Source organism: Pogoniulus pusillus, chromosome 32, assembly GCF_015220805.1.
Source record: "Pogoniulus pusillus isolate bPogPus1 chromosome 32, bPogPus1.pri, whole genome shotgun sequence".
NCBI lineage: Eukaryota > Metazoa > Chordata > Aves > Piciformes > Lybiidae > Pogoniulus > Pogoniulus pusillus.
In genome coordinates this window covers 682,656-699,897 of record NC_087295.1, presented here as the reverse complement: position 1 = coordinate 699,897, position 17,242 = coordinate 682,656, and the positions used below count along the sequence as shown (strand labels likewise).

The window sequence follows — 17,242 nt, the reverse complement described above, 5'->3', positions numbered from 1 at the left end:
ACAGTCCCCTTAATGACAGGGTTCAAGAGATGCTTTGAGCTGATGTGAAGTCAGAATCTTTGAGATGTTCCAAGATGCACATTTTCCTTTTAAATAATCTGCTCCCGAGAAGACCACTAAGTGTGGGAGCCCCCAGCACTTTGGTCCCCTTACACAGGTTAATCACTTCCTTGCCCCTTTGCATTCCCAGATGCCAGTCTCTGAAAGATGGTGCTGCCTGGCTGTGTGGATTCTGAGGCTCTGGGGCCGTGTGATCTGTATTTAAGGCTAACCTAATACTTACAGCCAGGAGGAGTTTCCCTGTCCACTTCATCGTGAAGGCCAAACACACGCAGCTGCCTTTGGTGATGTACTGGCTGCTGTCGTCTGAAATGCCTGAAGCTGCAGCCTGCATTTTACCAGGTGTAGGCATCCTGTCTGACCAGATCTGTGCCCAGGCTGTTTGTCTTTCCCTTTGTGCTTTAGAGAGGATGCTGCCTGTACAGAGGGGCGATGCTGGGAAGCAGGCTGATCCCTCCGTTGCATAAGGTTTGGAGACTGCTGTCAGGAGCAATCAAGTCAGCATTCAGGAGAGAGGATGACTTTTTGTCTTGTGCTCGTTTGTAATGCTGAAGGCAACAGCTGTGTTTTCTGCTAGCTAGAGCCTGGGACCAAACCATCCAGGAGCTGCAAGGACTACCCTTTGGTCTTCACAATTGCTTTCTGTCTGGTTTGCCTTTGTTTTGAGCAGTCTTAACTGTTCCTTTATTCTTTGTGCCAGCTTGTTAGTTGCATGTTTTTTCTCCACTTTCATCTCTCTTGAGGCTCTTTGTTGCTTTTCAGAGCTCTGTTAATCTCAGCCTTGTATTTTGTGCTGGCTGGGTAGAGTTCAGATGTAATGCCAAGAGCTGTGTGGAGACTGTGACATTTTAACTGCAGATAGGTAAAATAAATCTCAGCCAGGAGCAGCTAACCTCTTGTTTGGACAAATGCATTTCACAAACCTTTCAAATCCATTCACAGCAGAGAAGTGAAAGAGACAATAAACTTGGAATCATTTTCTAAGTCACTGTGCATCTTACATCCATCTCTATAGCAACGACCTAAACAGATCTCTCCTGCAGATTCATTTGAGGATATTTTTAATGGCTCTCAAAATTCAGGTTTCTGTGTGAAGCTGAGATTGGTGCACTTCTTCAGCCTTCTAACTTCATGCTGTTGGCTGCTAAAGGGACCTCTCGTGTGAAGGTGCTGAGTGAATGCACTGGGGGTATTTTTAACAGACATGCTAGACCTGGGAAGATCTGTGTGAGCAGATCACTGCTGCTGGCACAGAGATGAGAGGTCTGCACTCCCATCTGGCTGGAGCATCAGTCAGCCCTTTTGGGGAGCCTCTGGCCACTAGTGAAGCTGTTATCCCACAGCCTTTTGCTCTTGATCCTAAGAAAGGAGCTTGTGCCTTGCTTTTGGCAGTCAGGAGATCTTCAGAAGCCAAAGCAAAGGCAGCTTCTCTAATGTCACTGAATGTGCATCAGTTTGTGAGAAAAAGGGGAGCAAGCATAGGACATTTGCCTAAGCAAAGAGAGGTTAAATGGGAGATAATTTCTGATGTGCAGGAGAAAGAAATCTGGTTACTTCCCCCATTTCTTCTCAGAAGAGCAGCAGTAATGGTCTGAGAGCCCAGGTGCAGAAACATTTCAGTTTGTCTTTAAATGGTGATTGCTGGTGAGGAGACGAGGAGGAGGAGAAGGGCTGAGGACGTGGGCAGGGTTCTGGAGCTTCTGCTGGTTCTGTGCCTCAGAAATGTTATGTGTGTGGACCCTGGCCTGAGTCCCAGCTGATCCCAGGGCCAGTAGCTTTGGGTGCAGCAGGGAAGTGGCTTACAGCAGGTATAGTTGTAGCTGAGGATTGGGAAGGAGTCAGACCTATGGCATCCTGTTGCTTTTGTACTGAGTTGGTGCTCAGAGCAGCTTTATAAACATGCCTAGAGAATATTTCCTATGAAATTGAAGTCAGAGGATTGGAAGGTTGTGGCAGAGAGGAATAAAGAGAATTCAAAGGAGTAAGCAGAGCAGCTGTTATGTTCTGAACCAAGCAGGTTTGTCACGTGGGGATAGCCTGGGAGGTCTGCATTGCTGGCCTTGCTTTCCTACTGCTTATTCTCTTGCATGCATCTGGCTGTTGGATGTATTTTAAGGGATAAGCATGTCAATTTCTTACAGCCTTTAAAGTGTTACTCAGTGGGTTTGCTGCTGGTGTAACTTTACACTGTGCTGTAAACTCAGTTGTTAGGTGTGGGTATAGGATTGCTTTCGTCAGGTATCCAGGCCGTAATTGGCTTTAATGACAGCACCTTAAGTGCTGGCCTTCCTTTCTCTGGTTTAACAGGGTTTTGGAGTACTTACTGTGTTGCTGGAGTGTTTTTCTATGGCATGTGGATGCTACTGGGAAGGGTAAGATATCTGTGTCAATAGAAACCATCTGCTATGTGCTGCAGCAAACCTTTCTTTATTTGTGGTCATGGAATACAGATTCTCACTCTGCAATGGGTATCTACCAAAATGGAGTAAAGTTTGACCAAAGAATGTTGCCCATCCTCTCTGTTGGTTTCAGTTTATTAGAGGCTATTTTTCTTCTTCTTGCACTAAAAGCAAAAGAGAAAAAGGTAGGCTGAACATCAGGGCTAGTTCTAATTCCATTGGTTCAGTTAGTTTGGCTTGCTTGCTGCTTCTTCAGAATGAGCATCTGAGTCTGATTAGCAGTGGCATCAACTGCTGATTTTGGCCCCCACAGAAATGGCTGAAGAATTGAATTTTACCATTGTTAACCTGCTACTGAAATAGACCTGAGGATGTAGCACATGCTCTCGGCTCTCTCTGTCATAGCAAGTATCTTCCTTTGGGTCTTTCCAAACAAATCCGGCCCCAGCTGGCATGTTTTGGAGACAAAGCTGCTGCAGAAATGCAAAACACTGTTTGTTGTTCATTGTGTGGAAGCCTCTGTATGTTGCTGGTGCCATGCCAGAAGCTGACATGAGACTGTTTCTCCTTCTTGCTGACAGGTGATAAATCCAATGGGATGGGATGCATTTGGTTTACCAGCAGAAAATGCTGCAGTTGAACATGGCCTTCACCCTGCAAGCTGGACACAGAGGTAGTTTTAAATGAGTTTAATATGTTGTCACTGTGAATACCTGTACTGAGGCCCCCATAAAACTACCAAACAGAGCAAAGCCACTGTGAAGGCAGAAGAGAGGCAGGAGAGGAAGAAGCAGAGTTAGTTGCCAGTGGTTTTGAAAAAGAAATGTATTAGGATGAGTTTCAAGGTGTTACTCTCAACAGCTTTTACATTGTATAAAGGGAGAGTGTTGAAAGATTGACATTTCCCAAACATCACTGAGTAAGAAACAAATCAGGATTTGATTATGCTGAGTTAAGTCTTGGTAGAGGATAGACAGATGGAAATGCTGGGCTGCAGGCATACATCGCCGAGTGGTTCTCGGGACCACGCACAAGAGGAAGAAGATAGTTTGTTCATCTGAGGCTGGACCCTGGAAGATGCAGAGCAGCCACTAGTGCTGCTGATTTCTGTGAAAAGGTTGGGCTTTGGACCACAGAATTGGGTGCTATATTCCCCTAATGCTCTTAAAAGTGAGTGGAAAGTTGTATTAGTAAACATTGTCTGTGAATGACTCGGACACCAATCTGCAGTGGAGCTGTTAGCTGTGCTCTGGGTACAGGGGTGGCTCTGGGGGCCAGGATCCATTTCCTCCTTTGAGAATCCTGTTTCTTCTGATTTGCTTTGCTTTGCTGTGGTCAGCCTGCTGGGCAGGGTGGGTTGGTGTGGTCAGCTTGCTGGCAGAGGGAAGCAAGAAAACTGATAGGGATTTTTTGGAGGACTCTCTGTAGGGCATGGCCTGAGTTGCCTGGGTAAGCTGATTGCACTCATCCTGTGGCCACACTGCCGCCAGAGCCAAAGCAAAATCCAGCCAGGACAGCATTGCCAGAATAGAGCAGGACGAAGGCAGTGGTGAAAGTGCCTCCTGCTGCATCATGAAGGTTTCAGAGGGCCCTTTGGCTGCAGTGAAGATAATAAGCATTATGAGAAGGGGTGCTTGAGGAATGTTTCCCTCAAAGTGCAGTGCCTTGTTTGCTTTGCTGCTAGGCTCAAATCAGGAGAAGAAAAGTTGTGTACACAGCCATGGAAATTGCAGCAGAATACGTGAGGGCCTTGTAGAGTTATTATTTCTGGTGAGTTTGGGTGTCAGTGAGGTGACAGTGTTGAGAATTAATTGGTGCTTTTGGTTTCTCAGACCTTCATAAGCACCTGATTTCACATCTGATCACAGGAGAGAAGTATTCTAAGGTAATGGCTTTTCTTTTTTTGTTTTCCCTTTGCAGTAATATACAACACATGAGGGAACAGTTTGATGCACTAGGGCTGTCTTTCACATGGGAAAGGGTAAGAGGTTCTTTTGCAAGGGATGCTGGTGGGTTGTGGGATGGAATACTGAAAAGCATGGAACCTCATCATTTTGTTTCTGACAACAGAGAAGCCTTTGAAAGAGACCAGTGGAAGCTGTTAAATGGTGAACGTGACCTGCTCTCAGCTTTCTCTCACCTCGGGCTTGCTGGTATTCTCCGACAGTCTCTGGGCTGTGGATTGCTTTTGCTCTGCTTGCTCAGGAGTGCTGTCAGTCTGGGTGTGTGTTCCCAGTAAGCCTTCACTTCTCTGCTCTGCCATCAGCCTGGAACTTCTAGAAGGCAGCTCCTGCTGCCAGCACCACCTCAGGCTTTTCACTTCAGACTTTCCAAGCGATGTTGGATGTTTTCACATTAATGTTCTGCTACTCTGTATGATAAAAAAGAGGAAATCTTTGGGAGGTTTTCTTTGAGCAGCTACTGTTCTGTTTAGTTTTGAAGTTCTCATTCTTGTCTACTGCCTGAGCTTGCAGAAAACTGACAGGACACACAGCTTTACCTCTTACATTTTCCTTCTGTCCGCAGAGTACTTATAATCAGTCAGCCCTATTTGTAATTCGCTGAAAAGGGAAGCCACTGAGAGCAGGCTGCTCCGTGCTATAAAACACAGGCACTGCATGGCATCTGCATTTGCTGCTGATAAAGTGTGACACTGAGGGCCTTTGAAATACAAATACTCAAATGAGGTTTGAGATGTACCTTGGGCTAGCTCTAAACCTCTGAAAATCAAACCACTGTGCTTCCAGAAAAGGTGGCACTTGCGCTTACTGCCAAAGCAAGCACGCAGTAAAGACTGCTTCATCTTCCCAAAGAGATCTGGCAAAACAGCTCTTCAGCCTTTTTCTCCTGATCACTGTTTCCTGACAGTCGAGTGCACCGTGTCTGTCTCAGGCTAGCCTAAGACTGTGCTCAAAAGATGGTCAGTAGTGGTCTAGGAGATGACTTCTCTCTAGTTCAGTTGCATTACTGCAATAAATGAATGCCTTTTAGCAGCCTCTAGCTGTTACTTTCATTTAAAAAGTAGCCAGGAGAGTAGCTTGGGGATGTAACCACCTTCTTCAGAACCAAACAACCCAGCTGTGTGGCAGAGCTCCATCGGGCTGGTTTGCAAACATCTCTCTCTCTCCCTGAGTCAAGGTAGTTCTGCTGATGCATTGCAAGCCTTTGGCGTGCTCAGAAAGTATTACCAGAAATGGTAGCACTCAGCGTTAAGTGTGAGAGCAGCCTGCTGGAGACATCCCGGCTGCAGTCACTGCAGTACATGAGCAGTGCTTCTCACTGTGTGCCTCTAAGTGCAAAATGGTGGGAAAAGCTCCAGTGCCCACCAAGATTGCCGGGGGCTTCCTGGCTTGTCAGCAGCAGCTCCTTTTACTTGGTGGTGTTGTCATTTCTCTTTCTTCATTAACTTCAAACGTTACTTCAGACCTTCATGGAGAGAGTGATGAGCCTGAGTGCTCAGCTCAGTGCCCACCCAGCAGTTTGTTCCAGTGATAGTCTGCTGCATTGCCTGCCAAAAGTTGTTGATCTGCAGCTTGTGAGAGAGCAGATAGCTGGGAGTGCTTTCCCAGGAGCCTGCTCGGGTCCTGCTGCTCCAGCTTGTGTCCACCTCGTCAGCCAGTTTGGACAAAAATGGCATCTGTCTTTGTTTCACTAAGCAGACAGCTGCCATTCAGGACCAGAAGGACAAATCTCAGTCCATTTGACTGGTTTTACTTGACAGACTCTCTTTTTTGCCTCCCCTGTTTGTTGCTCACATCACCTTGTATTCTGCCAGACAGAATTGTCTCCCTTTTGTGTGTCTGCTATCCCAGCAATGGAACTTGGTTGCCTGTATCATGCTGGCAGAACGGACATCACTGTGTGGAGAAGCAGGGAGGAGGGAAAAAAGAAAGCTTAAATGGATCATGTTTAGTTGGAGAGATGGAAATCAGACTTTTATCAAGTGGTGTTCTTTTGAGTGCAGAGTGCAGGGATTTAATCAAGCAGCTGCTTTTCGTGACTGAGCCTTCACATGCTGTGCAGAAGACTGCCATTAAATATCTCTGTCTGATCTTCAAAGCCTCTTATGCACAGTTTTGAAGCACCTCTGTTCAAAGGTCACATTAATTGTTCAAACACTTTCAGCACTGGAATCTCGAGTTCAAAGCAGTGTCTCAGCACTGGAATCTGAAGGTGTAGAAAAAAGAAGTTTTACTGCTGGAGTGTTTCAGGAGCATTTGAGTCACAGAAGATCTTGCTGAGGTCAGGTGCAGTGGTGCTCAGAGGGCGGGAAAGCCTGGCTAGCAAAGATGTTTTCCATTTGGAGCTCTTTCAGGTAGCTGATAACAGTTTGCAAACCGAATGCATTTGCTCAGTGGCTGCTTTTCCCTGTCAGCCCCGTGACTGCAAGACCAGGAGGTGCTCTGTTGCTTTGAAGTTGAGCCTGGGAGTCATCTTCACTAAATACAAATGCAACCAGACTGGAAGTCTGGAGGAGTGCTTCTGTAAACAGGTGCAAGTGAAACAGGCCAGCTGCCGAGGAGGGAAGCGTCACCTGCTTCTTGTTACTTATTGATGATGTGCTGAGAACTTCCATGCTGAGCTGCTTGCTTTCACTTTGGCCTGGGGGGTGCAAGCCTTTGTGTCTCCACTGCACCTGGGGAGCCTTTGTGTTTGTGCAAACTGGGAGACCCAGCTCATGTAAGCCTTAAGACCTCTCTCATGAGAATATGTTTATTTGGAATGCAGTTTAGGGGTTTAAGAGCAAACCTTTAAAATCTAAGCAGCTGAGAAGCAGACTGGAGTTTAGTGCCTGGAGTTCACTAGAACCCTGCAAAATGTCATAAAGTTCTTCAGAAGCTCTCTGTTGGTACTTGCTGCTCTTTTCACTGCCACGCCTGCTCCTGATGTTCTTTGACTGCTTTTACCTGTCTTGACAGTCCCCCTCCGTTGGGGGGTCTTTGCGACTGTTTTTCACTGTCCTCGCACCCAGAGTGTTCTCCTGACTGCAGCCTTTGCGAGTGGCTGCTGCTTTGTCCTTGGTTGTGAGATCTCCTTTGCGAGTCTTTCCCTTTGCAGCTGAGTCTCGCCCCCCATGGTCTGTCCTGTCTGCCCCACAGCTCTGGCTGCAGCCTCAGCTCCTCAGCATGTTCTCTCGTTTCTGCAGGAAATAACCACTTGCTTACCAGAGTACTACAGGTGGACCCAGTACTTCTTTCTGAAGCTGTTTGAAGCCGGGATGGTGTATCAAAAAGAGGCAGGTATCGCCCTGTCACCCCTGCCCTTCTGTGCTTTGCAGGTGCACCAGGGCAAGCCAGGGCATGTTTCTGGATCTCCCACTCAGGTTCCTTTAGTGGCCTTTGCTTTACTGGGATGACCTTTAGGGTCCTTTTCTGGTCTGAGTCCTTTATGATAAATGGTCAGCTAAGTTTTTTTGTTTCTGGGGAGGAGGTGAATTTGGTTTCTGTTATGAGTGGTGTTTCAGTTAGCCCTCAAAAGCCAAGGCTTGTGAAGCTGAACAGCAGCATTGCTTTCGCTCTGGGTTTACTGGGTTCTTATTGCCAAGGAAGCAGGGTTCCAAAAGTAATTCAGACCACTGACGAAGTCATGTGCAGAAAATACCTTCAGCTCTTCCACTTGAAATGGAGCTGACCACTGCCATACTTTGTGATTCTGTCCTCTGAAGTTGAAGATCCTCAGTAACTCGTCCCCTTCACTCTGACTCTATGCTTTTGAGTTAGTGGTGGGCAGCTTCTCAGCACTGAAGCTGTAGTTTGCAGCCCACTCAGCTGGAACCCTCACCTATTGCATAGCCAAGTGTCAGCCTGCCCTGCTAGTGTGAGCAATCAGGGCAAGTGTTGCCAGCTGCATTTGTGGGGCAGTTGAGTTCAGAGCAGGCCAATGCTTGTCTGCTGCTGGGGCCACCTTGCTGATTCAGATGGGTGGGTAACCGTGTAGGGAACTCAGAGGCCCAGGGAGGGCTTTGGGTAGTTCCTTGGGTGTCAGCAGAGGATCTGGCTTTGCAACAGCTGCTAACACTATTTTTTATTCCTGCAACTTTTTTATTTCAGGCCTTGGTTAATTGGGATCCAGTGGATCAGACTGTCCTAGCTAATGAGCAGGTGGATGGCAATGGCTGCTCCTGGCGTTCGGGAGCAAAAGTGGAACAGAAATACCTCAAACAGTGGTTTATCAAAACTACTGCTTATGCAAAGGTATGAGAAGGCAGGGCTGGGAAGCAGCAAAGAGGTGACTCTTCATGCAGAGAGATTCATCAAGCTGAGTGTGGTCTTTCAGATGTGCATGGGTTTGTACTGTCTGCTGCTCCTGATCAGCTCCTCTGGGTGTGTCTGTAGAAGTTACTCTCCCTGAAGCCTTCACATCTTGCAGGATTCAAAGGGGCATCAGATTAAGATTTGAAAAATCAAGTCAGAGGGGAATGTGTGGATTCTTCTTCCCCATGTAATCATCACCTATTTTCCATCAAGTGCTTTTTGGTTTAGCTTTTATTTGGAGTGTACAGCTGTGCAGTCTTCTGACCCAGAAACGTGTTCTCCTAGTCAAGCTGCTGGCCCTCCAGGCATGGTGTAGGCAGTGGAGGAGAGCCTCTCACCTCTGTCTGACCCAAAGTTCTTTATGTTAGCTGCTCTTTATTGAAGTTTCTTCTGAATCTTCTGTTTCCCTTTACTTCCTACTCTGGTCTGCTTGATTATCTCTAATGTGAAAAATTATTGTCAAGTTATTTAAACATCCTTCCTTGCTCTCAGCTCAGAGTTGGATTGTGATGGGGCAGCAGAGCTTCCACTCCTAAGAATTCTTCCACAAAGTTGTTGTCTTTATGCTCTCCAAGCTTAAATTATTGACTTCCTTTTGCAACAGGGTGAAGTTTTCATTCCACCCAAGAGTTGTGTGTGCTGATACTTCAAATGCAGATAGCAAAAGTTAGTCCCAAGGAAATTAATCTCTGAGCCTCAAATTTAAGGGACCAAATTTCCATCATTATCTGTGGAGAGGAGATCCAGGTCTCACTCGAGATCCATTCACCATAAAAGGAGAGCTGTAGACATGCTACTTTGGTTCCTGATTCAGAGAAAGAGCACTTCAGGTGCTTGTGCAGTGATGATGCTGCACGAGTAATGTTTGCTGGAGCTGAAGGGACAATGGAATAGTCTGCAGAGGCACAAAGTGAGCCTCTGCACACCCTGAGCCTTTTTGTGGCGCTCTTGTCACAGGTTTCATGGTGATCTTTCTGGCATTTCAGGGTCTGCCCTCAGCTCACCATTTTCCCTCAGTCAGGGGCTGGAGCTTCCCTGGGGTTTCCACCTTTACCCTTGCCTCTTTGGTCTGTTGTCTGTAGCAAATGCTGACTGGAGTCTGAGGGCTGTGTCCAAGCTTGCACCAAATCGCTGCCTCCTTAGCTCCCTCTAAGCAGGACAGGAGTCAGTGTTTCATTCCTGCACACACCATGCTGCAGATTGCTGCTCTTTCCAGAGGAATCTCATCCGTGGGGCAGCCTGGATTTCTTTGTCAGTGCACTGCCTCATGGTCCTCTTTTGACACCTGGAATGCCACCAAGGCAGTGCTGGCACACAGCAATTTCCCATTGGCAACCATTTTTTCCAAAGGGCAGAGGTGTTGAGTGTGCTTTAAAGGCCTGGCCGAAAGCACTGTGGTTGTGTGCAGCAATGAAGTGCTCAGGACCCGTTTCGTAACCTGTGAAGTGCACAGGAAGTGGCCTGGCAGCTTCTGTGGCTTCTTAAAGAACATCTTAACTGTGATTCTTCTTTGCACAGGTTTCTTTGATAAAAATATGATGCCTTAGCTGGTGGCATTGTTATTCAAATTGTTGTCTGTGCGTTTAGGATGTTTAAGCTGAAGAACTGAGTTGCTATGGTTACCCAGCTGAAGCTGTAGGCAGATGCCTCCGAAAGATCTATCTGAAATATTAGCAATTTCTGTGGGTACCTGGAAATTGCTGTTATGGTTTTTGTTCAGTCAGGTGACTCCTCACATCAGAATCCATAGGGTTAGTCTTTGCATAGTGCCTGTTCTTCCAAAGTGGGTTCTCTGCAGTAGTTCAAAAGGCTTTACTTCTGAAAAGTCACCCACATAACTAGAAAATAATCTCTCTTTTTGACCAAAATAGAGCAAAAACAACGTTGAAACTTCAAGTTCTGTTTGAAATCCTCTCCCTCTCTTGCAGATCACTAAGGTGGTGCAGATTTCATTCAAATCCTGGGGGAAGGGACAGGGACTCCAAGGTTCTGCCTCTCCTGTTCCCGGTTGCCGTTCCCATCAGCACTACTCTCTCTCTTAGTTAATTGTTTTGCACAGACGTTGGGAGAGGAATCCTTGTGCTGCTTGCTGGAGTGCAGGCACTCAGGTGTTCAGCACAGTGCTGGCTTTGTGAAGGGAAAGCAAGGAGCTGTCCAGCAGGGCATCTGACAGCCCCTAGGATCTGAGTAGCTTTGGAATTGTTTTGTGCGCTTGCATTTCGCTCCATGCTTTGGCTTTCCTGGCAGGAGGGAATGCCTCACTGGCTCTGGGCATTTTCCTGCTTTCTGTCTAAGATTTTTCACTGCCCACACTTGGGCTCTAGCTCTATTGTCTTCTTCCAACAGAATGGGCCCAATAAACCTCACCTTGGAACTTTTCCTCCTGAACTGGGCTGAAAGATCTTCCCTGAACAAGGGCCCAAGAGCAGAGCCTCTGCAGCTTACTTAGCACTTTGTTGATGAGCAATGACCTTAGTTCTGTCAGCTTGGCAGGACAGAAGATTGCTTGTGGGCATCCAGACCAGGCTGACCTTTTCACCTTAGTTAAAACTCAGCAGCTCATTTGCTGCTACAGCAATACAAAGTTCTGTTGCTGTTGGTTTAAGATGAATCAAATCCGTGACTGTTCAGTGCTACTCACAAAGGTAACAAAGCTTTTAAAGAGCTTTTATATTTACAGTATCAATTACTCATCCCAAAGATACACTTCATTATATTGCAAAGGGAGGCTCTTCTCTTTGGTAATTGCTGCTCTGGAGAGTAAATCTGGGGAAGGACATTTCACTTTATGCTTTTGAGGGTCATTTCTTTGCCTCAGTTCTACCAAATCAAACCAGAGGTGTGTGACCATAAGTCAGAGGGTAGAGAAAGGGGAGAGCTGCTGGCAGTTCAGACGTTTCTGAGTAAGGGTTTTCAGGATACACTGCATCTGTGTTACTACTTCCTTTTAATGGAAGGTTTTCAACACCCTTCACACATGGGAAATAAGTCAGGAGTGACCTATGATAGTACAGGCAGGAACTACTGAAGGTTAAAAACCTGGAGCAAAAGAAGAGGTGAAATGCCAGCAGGAGATGCACTGCATGGTTGCGGTTGGAAGTGTGCAGCAGAGTGCAAAATGAGGCAGTGGGCAGCCTAACTTTCATTGCCTCTAATATAGTAAGTTTTATGAGATGATTTCATGTAATATTTAGTTTATATTTGGTTACTCTTTTGGGAGCTTGCTGAATTGAAGTGAAGAATTTAGTACTAATCAAAGCAGATCTTGACTCTTTCTTTCACTTTCCTGCATTTTAAGTGGGTGTGAGTTTAGTGGAAGGCAGTTTTGGTTTGCTAGTGAGTGACCTTGAAATGAAAGCTTTTGCTCAAGTCTGATGTTGCACATCTGCCAAACATCACAAAAAGAGGAAACATTTGGCTTTGCAGCTTAGAGTTAGGCTTTTCACTTACTGTCATGGGGCACCTGAGACACTCCAAACATGAAATTCCTGACAGGTATTGATGATGCTAAACATTTTTGTTCCTGAAGCCAAAGATAGAAATTTGTAGGTGCTCAGCACAACTTTGAACTAGAAGCAGGGAGAGTTTTGGAGCTGGGTTGCTCTGGGGGAATTATAAAGTGCTTCTGTTCTTTGATTTTCTGGACCTTTCTTGTCTAAAGATTGCTAAACTGAAGCTGTGTTTCTCCATGAATCAGCAGGCTACAGCTGGATATGGGAGCTGAGTTTTCCACTTTCAAATGCTTTGCTTCTGGTTTTAGACTTGGTTGCTGTCATCTGTGATGAATTTTCAGCCAACTCATCTTGATCTTGTGACTCTCTTTGTCTGAGCTGATTGACTTTCATCTTCTAGCTGTGCTAGGATTCTTCAGGTGTTCCGAGAGAGGAAAGCAGTCCTGTGAAACTGTGGTCTAGCCTGAATCTTTAACTTCTCCAGCCCTGTGACTTGGGTCAAACTTTCCTAAAGGTGTATGAGCCTTGAAGTTGTTCTCATCCCTGAGCACAGATTTGATTGCTTAGCTTTTTCCTCAGGCTATTTATCTTTAGATCTGGAGGACTGCCAGAATATGTTTATGCTTTACCTTGACTTGAGTTTAACTAAGGTGAGAGTAATGTCTCCTATAATTAGATGCTTGCATTTGAAACTTCCTTGCCTTTTCCTGAGCCATGAAAAATGGAGGTAGGAAGAGTCTGCTTCTTAATGTTTCCAAGTGTTTCACTGTTAAGTCATCATCAGACATTTGAAAATGGAATTTATTTACTGATCTTCTGCCTCTCTGCTCACTGCATGGTAATGCTGCTGCTGCTCTTTGTGCCTTGCAGAATCCAGCACTGTTTCACTTCACACCAGCTCTCTAGTTGTCTTCAGCTTAGTAGCTCACTTGGACTTCTCACAGGTTCCATCCATTGGGCATATTTCCTGTGTTTGTGTATTTGAGGTTTAGTCCATCCAAAAGGAAGGGTCTCTTTCAGGAGCAGCAGGGCCTCTGGTGGGGCTAGCTTTGGCTTTGGCTTGCACCACACTAGTTCTGTTCTCAAAGAGATGAATTTGAGGGGGTAGCAGTATAAAACCAGCTCTTGCTACGTTTTTCCCAGCACCTTATTTTTATGTTGGGTATTAAGCCCCTGGTCTCTGTATGCTTACAGCAGCTCCAGGTGCCAATTCTTTCTTCTGTTGCACCAGGCTCTGTCTGATGCTTTGGCTGATCTGCCTGAGTGGTATGGGATAAAGGAGATGCAGGCCAATTGGCTGGGCGACTGCACTGGCTGCTACCTCGACTTCTTGCTAAAGGTGAGTCCCAAATGTCAGGGCTGTGCTCCTGCCTGGCCAGCCAGAACCTCAAACCCTTGATGGCAATGGATTTTCTGATCTAAGAGGCTTGGAACTTACTAGAAGAGATGATTGTGCTCATGCTCAGACCAGCACAGGATTCCTGAAGGACAGCACCTGTGGGCTGAGGAGATGCTCCCTGCTTCCTCTTTAGGAAAGGGTTTGTGTGTTCAAGGGCAGGACCAGGTGGAAGTGGGCTCTGTGTGTGCCAGCTGAGAGCCCTTCCTGAAAGCCAGGGCATCAGGGGAGCAGTGCTGACTGCCTAGCAGCTGGCATCTGGCTGGGCTTTAGCTCCTCTGCACAGCAGCAGTCTGTCAGACCCAGCATGACCTCTGGCAAGCCATTTTACTTATGGTGTCCACTACTTAATTTACTAAAGACACTAACTAAAATAATGACACCCACACAGGTAGGTAGTGGTGGGCCTGCAGAGAGGTCTGGATAGAAAGAAGGGAAAGGGAGGAAAAAGAAACCTTAAGGGGATTGCAGTTGTCTACAGAAGGACCTCAAATTTCCCCTTTTGTCTTGAGATGCAGAAGGCTTCTTGAATATGATAATGACAGAGGACATTCTGAGAGAGAGATTCCCTGATGGAGTTCCAGCCCTTGTGCTTCAAAGCTTTGTTCTTATTTGTTCTGTTCTAACATTTTCAATGTGACATTTTAAAATGCTGAGGTTTTGGGAACTTCACATTGTGACTATGCAACTTTCTTAATACCTCTGGACTGCACCCTGCTAGAAAGAGGCATTTTTGTCTGTGTTTGCATCTGCAAATGTATATCAAGAGCTTCGTAGAAAAATTCCGTTCTGAGGTCCCCCCTGCACTCCACAGTTAATAGACCCAAGATGTAAGGCTGTTGGTAGGGTTGGGCTGCAATTCCTAAACAGTTTTCTCTGCTGATGTTTTATCCTCAGTTGTTTTCCTCTTGTGCCTTTTCTTGTTCCTCTACATAAGCAGCAGCACTGGCTTTATCAGTTGGGTGTGGGGGGAGGCTTGGTAGCTGAGAAACCAGTTCTGGAATCTGAAGGGAGCTGAAGACTTTCTCATTGCTGGTGCTTGGAAACTAGGCATGCATTCCAGAAGTGCACAGGAGGGTTCCAGGTTAGTCCACGAGGGGTGGGATCTAGCTCAGTGCAGTGTGTATATAGATGGAGTGCACTATTCCAGGTCGGTTTAGAGCTGGCTCTGTAGAGATAGCTGTGGATGGACTGAGGCAAGGCTGCAAAGCAGCTTCTTCAAGGTCTTAAAAGTAAATTTTGTCAAGGTTTGATTGTGTAGACTCCCTATAGTGGGCATGCACCTGGTACCCAGAGCTGGGTGTTTCTGCAGGGTGGGTGAGGTGGGTTTGTTGCACAGCAAGGAAGTGAAATCTAAACTCACTGCACTCCCAAAGGCAATTTCTCTGCTCTTTTGCAGGTTAATGGTAAAGTAGTAGGAGAGAAGCTTGCAGCTTACACCTATACACCTGAAGCCATTTACGGAGCTTCCCATGTATGTATCACAGAGACTCACAGACTGCTGCATGGCAGCAGCAGTCTCAAGGAAGTCTTGCAGAGAGATTTCATCCCTGGGAAAGGTAATACTGTTCTCATATTGCATTGTGCTGGGGAAAAAGAGCAATTTTAGGGAATGGTCTTCAGAGAATGTGTGTCAAGCTGAGCAGGAGAGGAGTTATTGTTCATTTAGAATCAAGCCTCCTAGTTTGGAGAGGTGAAGGTTGGACGTTGTTGGTGTTCAGGATCCTGCTAGCACACTCTGCAGGTGTTCTTTCTCTTGGTCAGTGTCCTGTCCTCCCTTTATGGCTCTGATCATAATGATGTCAGCCAAGGAGCACAAGTAGGAGTGCCTTCACCAGCTGCAGGTATTGTTTTGGGTTCCAGTATAAAGCCAGCATTAACTGCTGGATGGCAGAGAGAAGTTATTTTCCAGAGCAGTGTCCTGCTCACCAGGCTTCTGGGCCCTTTGCTCTGAAGGAGCCAAACGATTCCTTCCATACTGTTTTAAATGGGGGAGGAAAACTGTGCAGTGAGCATGAGGAGCTGTCTCTACAAGATGGACATCTGAGCTGGAAGGTGAAAAGCAAATAGTCATCATAGATAAACAGGTAGAGAGAGCCTTTGTGTCAGGAAGAGCGGCGAGGCAGAGCCTTATTCTCCAAATACAGGTTTTGTGCATTGTGAGACAAGGCTAAGCTTAGCTGTGAGGGTAGGCAGGAGCAAGATCTTGGCAGCCTGCGTGCTCTTTATTTGAGTTGTCATTACCTTAAAAGCACTGGAAAAGTTAGCAGCCCCAAATGGAGATTTGGGCTTTGACTCCTCAGAACTTGGAGTATCCAAACTGATTTTCTCCTTGCCCAGCCACCCAAGCTACACACCCTGGTTCAGTTCATCGCAGCCCTCCCCCTCGGTTCTCTCTTCTCTCTGCCTGCCCTGTGGCCACTGGGTGCCTTATCTCTGATGTGAGGCTAAATACCCTGCTTGGAAATCAAGAGCCCCTTTGGGTGGGGTTTTTGCACTGGCTGACGTTTCTCATGCTTTGCAGTTCTTCTGGAAGGAGGCAAAGCAGAAGTGTAGAGCTCTGTGCTCCTCTCAGTTTCACCTGAATCACTGGGTTTTGGGGGTCTGAGCTCTATGGTCATTCATGCTGGTGTATAATTGAGGTTTATTACAGCCCCTTCATAAAGCTTTGCTGCGTTTTGGTCAAGGACTCTGCTTTTTTTATTACACTCCAAACCTTGCTCTGGTTTTATGCAGGTGTTTGCTGTGGTTTAGAATCAGGAAAATGCTTCAGTCTGACTTCCTGAACATTTGGATCTGTCTGTGCTCCTAGGAAAAGCCAGAATGCATTTCTAGATCATTCTTTTGATAAACGAACCTGGAATGTCCATTTCCTGCCTGTTTGAGATAAACTGAGCTGCAATAGTCACTACCCTTAGCATATCCTCTGTCATACTTAACTTGCCGGGGTCATTGCCTTTCTTTTCAGACTCACTCACGTCTGTGACAGCTGTGAATTTGCTTACAGAGCAGGAGATTCCTGTAGTCATCTCAACAAACACCACTTTTGAGAATTACCTTGATACTAAAATAGGTAGGTGACATTGAATGGATAAGTGGAGTAGGACATGCTGTTGCAGCCAATCTTTGAACACAGAGGACCTCTTCTGGGCTTTGGCTCTGTTCTTCATTCCTGTTCTTCCTAGACAATAAGGATGGGAAAGTAGTGATATGGAACCTGTGTGTGGGAAGAGATTCACAGAATGAACAAATTCAATGGCAGTAAAATAAAATGAGTGCATTTAATGAGCTACATTTGAGGATCTGCAGATCTTAGGAGGCTTGCTTACCTCCAGGCCTGTCTGCTTGGCACTCTCTCCCCGTCCCTGTGCCATGGTTTGATGGGAATGTTTTGCCAGCAGTACAGCCCTTCAGCTTTTTTGTGTCTTGCGTTCACATAACTGAGGCACATCTCTGTGGTTCAGACAGTGAGCGTACAATGAATGTAAAATAGATTCAGAAGTCCTAATGTGAGTTAGTTCTCTCTTCTTTCCCCTCCCCATACCTTCCTTACCCCTTACCTCCTTTTTGTTGCCTCCCTGTCCTGCCCTGGAGCTGCTACTTTTTTCTACACCACTGCCAGCATTGACACTTCCTGTGTAACTGGGCTGGATGGAAGCAGCTTGTGTGCAGGAGTGTCTG

At 46.3% G+C, this 17,242-nt stretch overlaps 1 protein-coding gene across 10 annotated transcripts in view; it reads left to right on the top strand.

Moving 5' to 3' along the window:
- The window catches only part of LARS2 (leucyl-tRNA synthetase 2, mitochondrial), a 57,094-nt gene that overhangs the window by 12,380 nt on the left and 27,472 nt on the right, over positions 1 to 17,242 (top strand). For 9 of the 10 annotated variants that reach the window (XR_010308084.1, XR_010308086.1, XR_010308087.1 and 6 more), the window contains exons 5-11: positions 3,041 to 3,132; positions 4,380 to 4,440; positions 7,606 to 7,695; positions 8,510 to 8,653; positions 13,397 to 13,504; positions 14,961 to 15,120; positions 16,530 to 16,634. Coding sequence is in view for 1 of the 10 variants with exons in the window: in XM_064169826.1 (XP_064025896.1) it covers positions 3,041 to 3,132; positions 4,380 to 4,440; positions 7,606 to 7,695; positions 8,510 to 8,653; positions 13,397 to 13,504; positions 14,961 to 15,120; positions 16,530 to 16,634 (760 nt within the window). In the remaining 9 variants the exon portion in view is untranslated. Of the gene's footprint in view, positions 1 to 1,742; positions 1,869 to 3,040; positions 3,133 to 4,379; positions 4,441 to 7,605; positions 7,696 to 8,509; positions 8,654 to 13,396; positions 13,505 to 14,960; positions 15,121 to 16,529; positions 16,635 to 17,242 lie in introns of those variants that run through there. The other variant, XR_010308090.1, reaches the window with a different exon arrangement.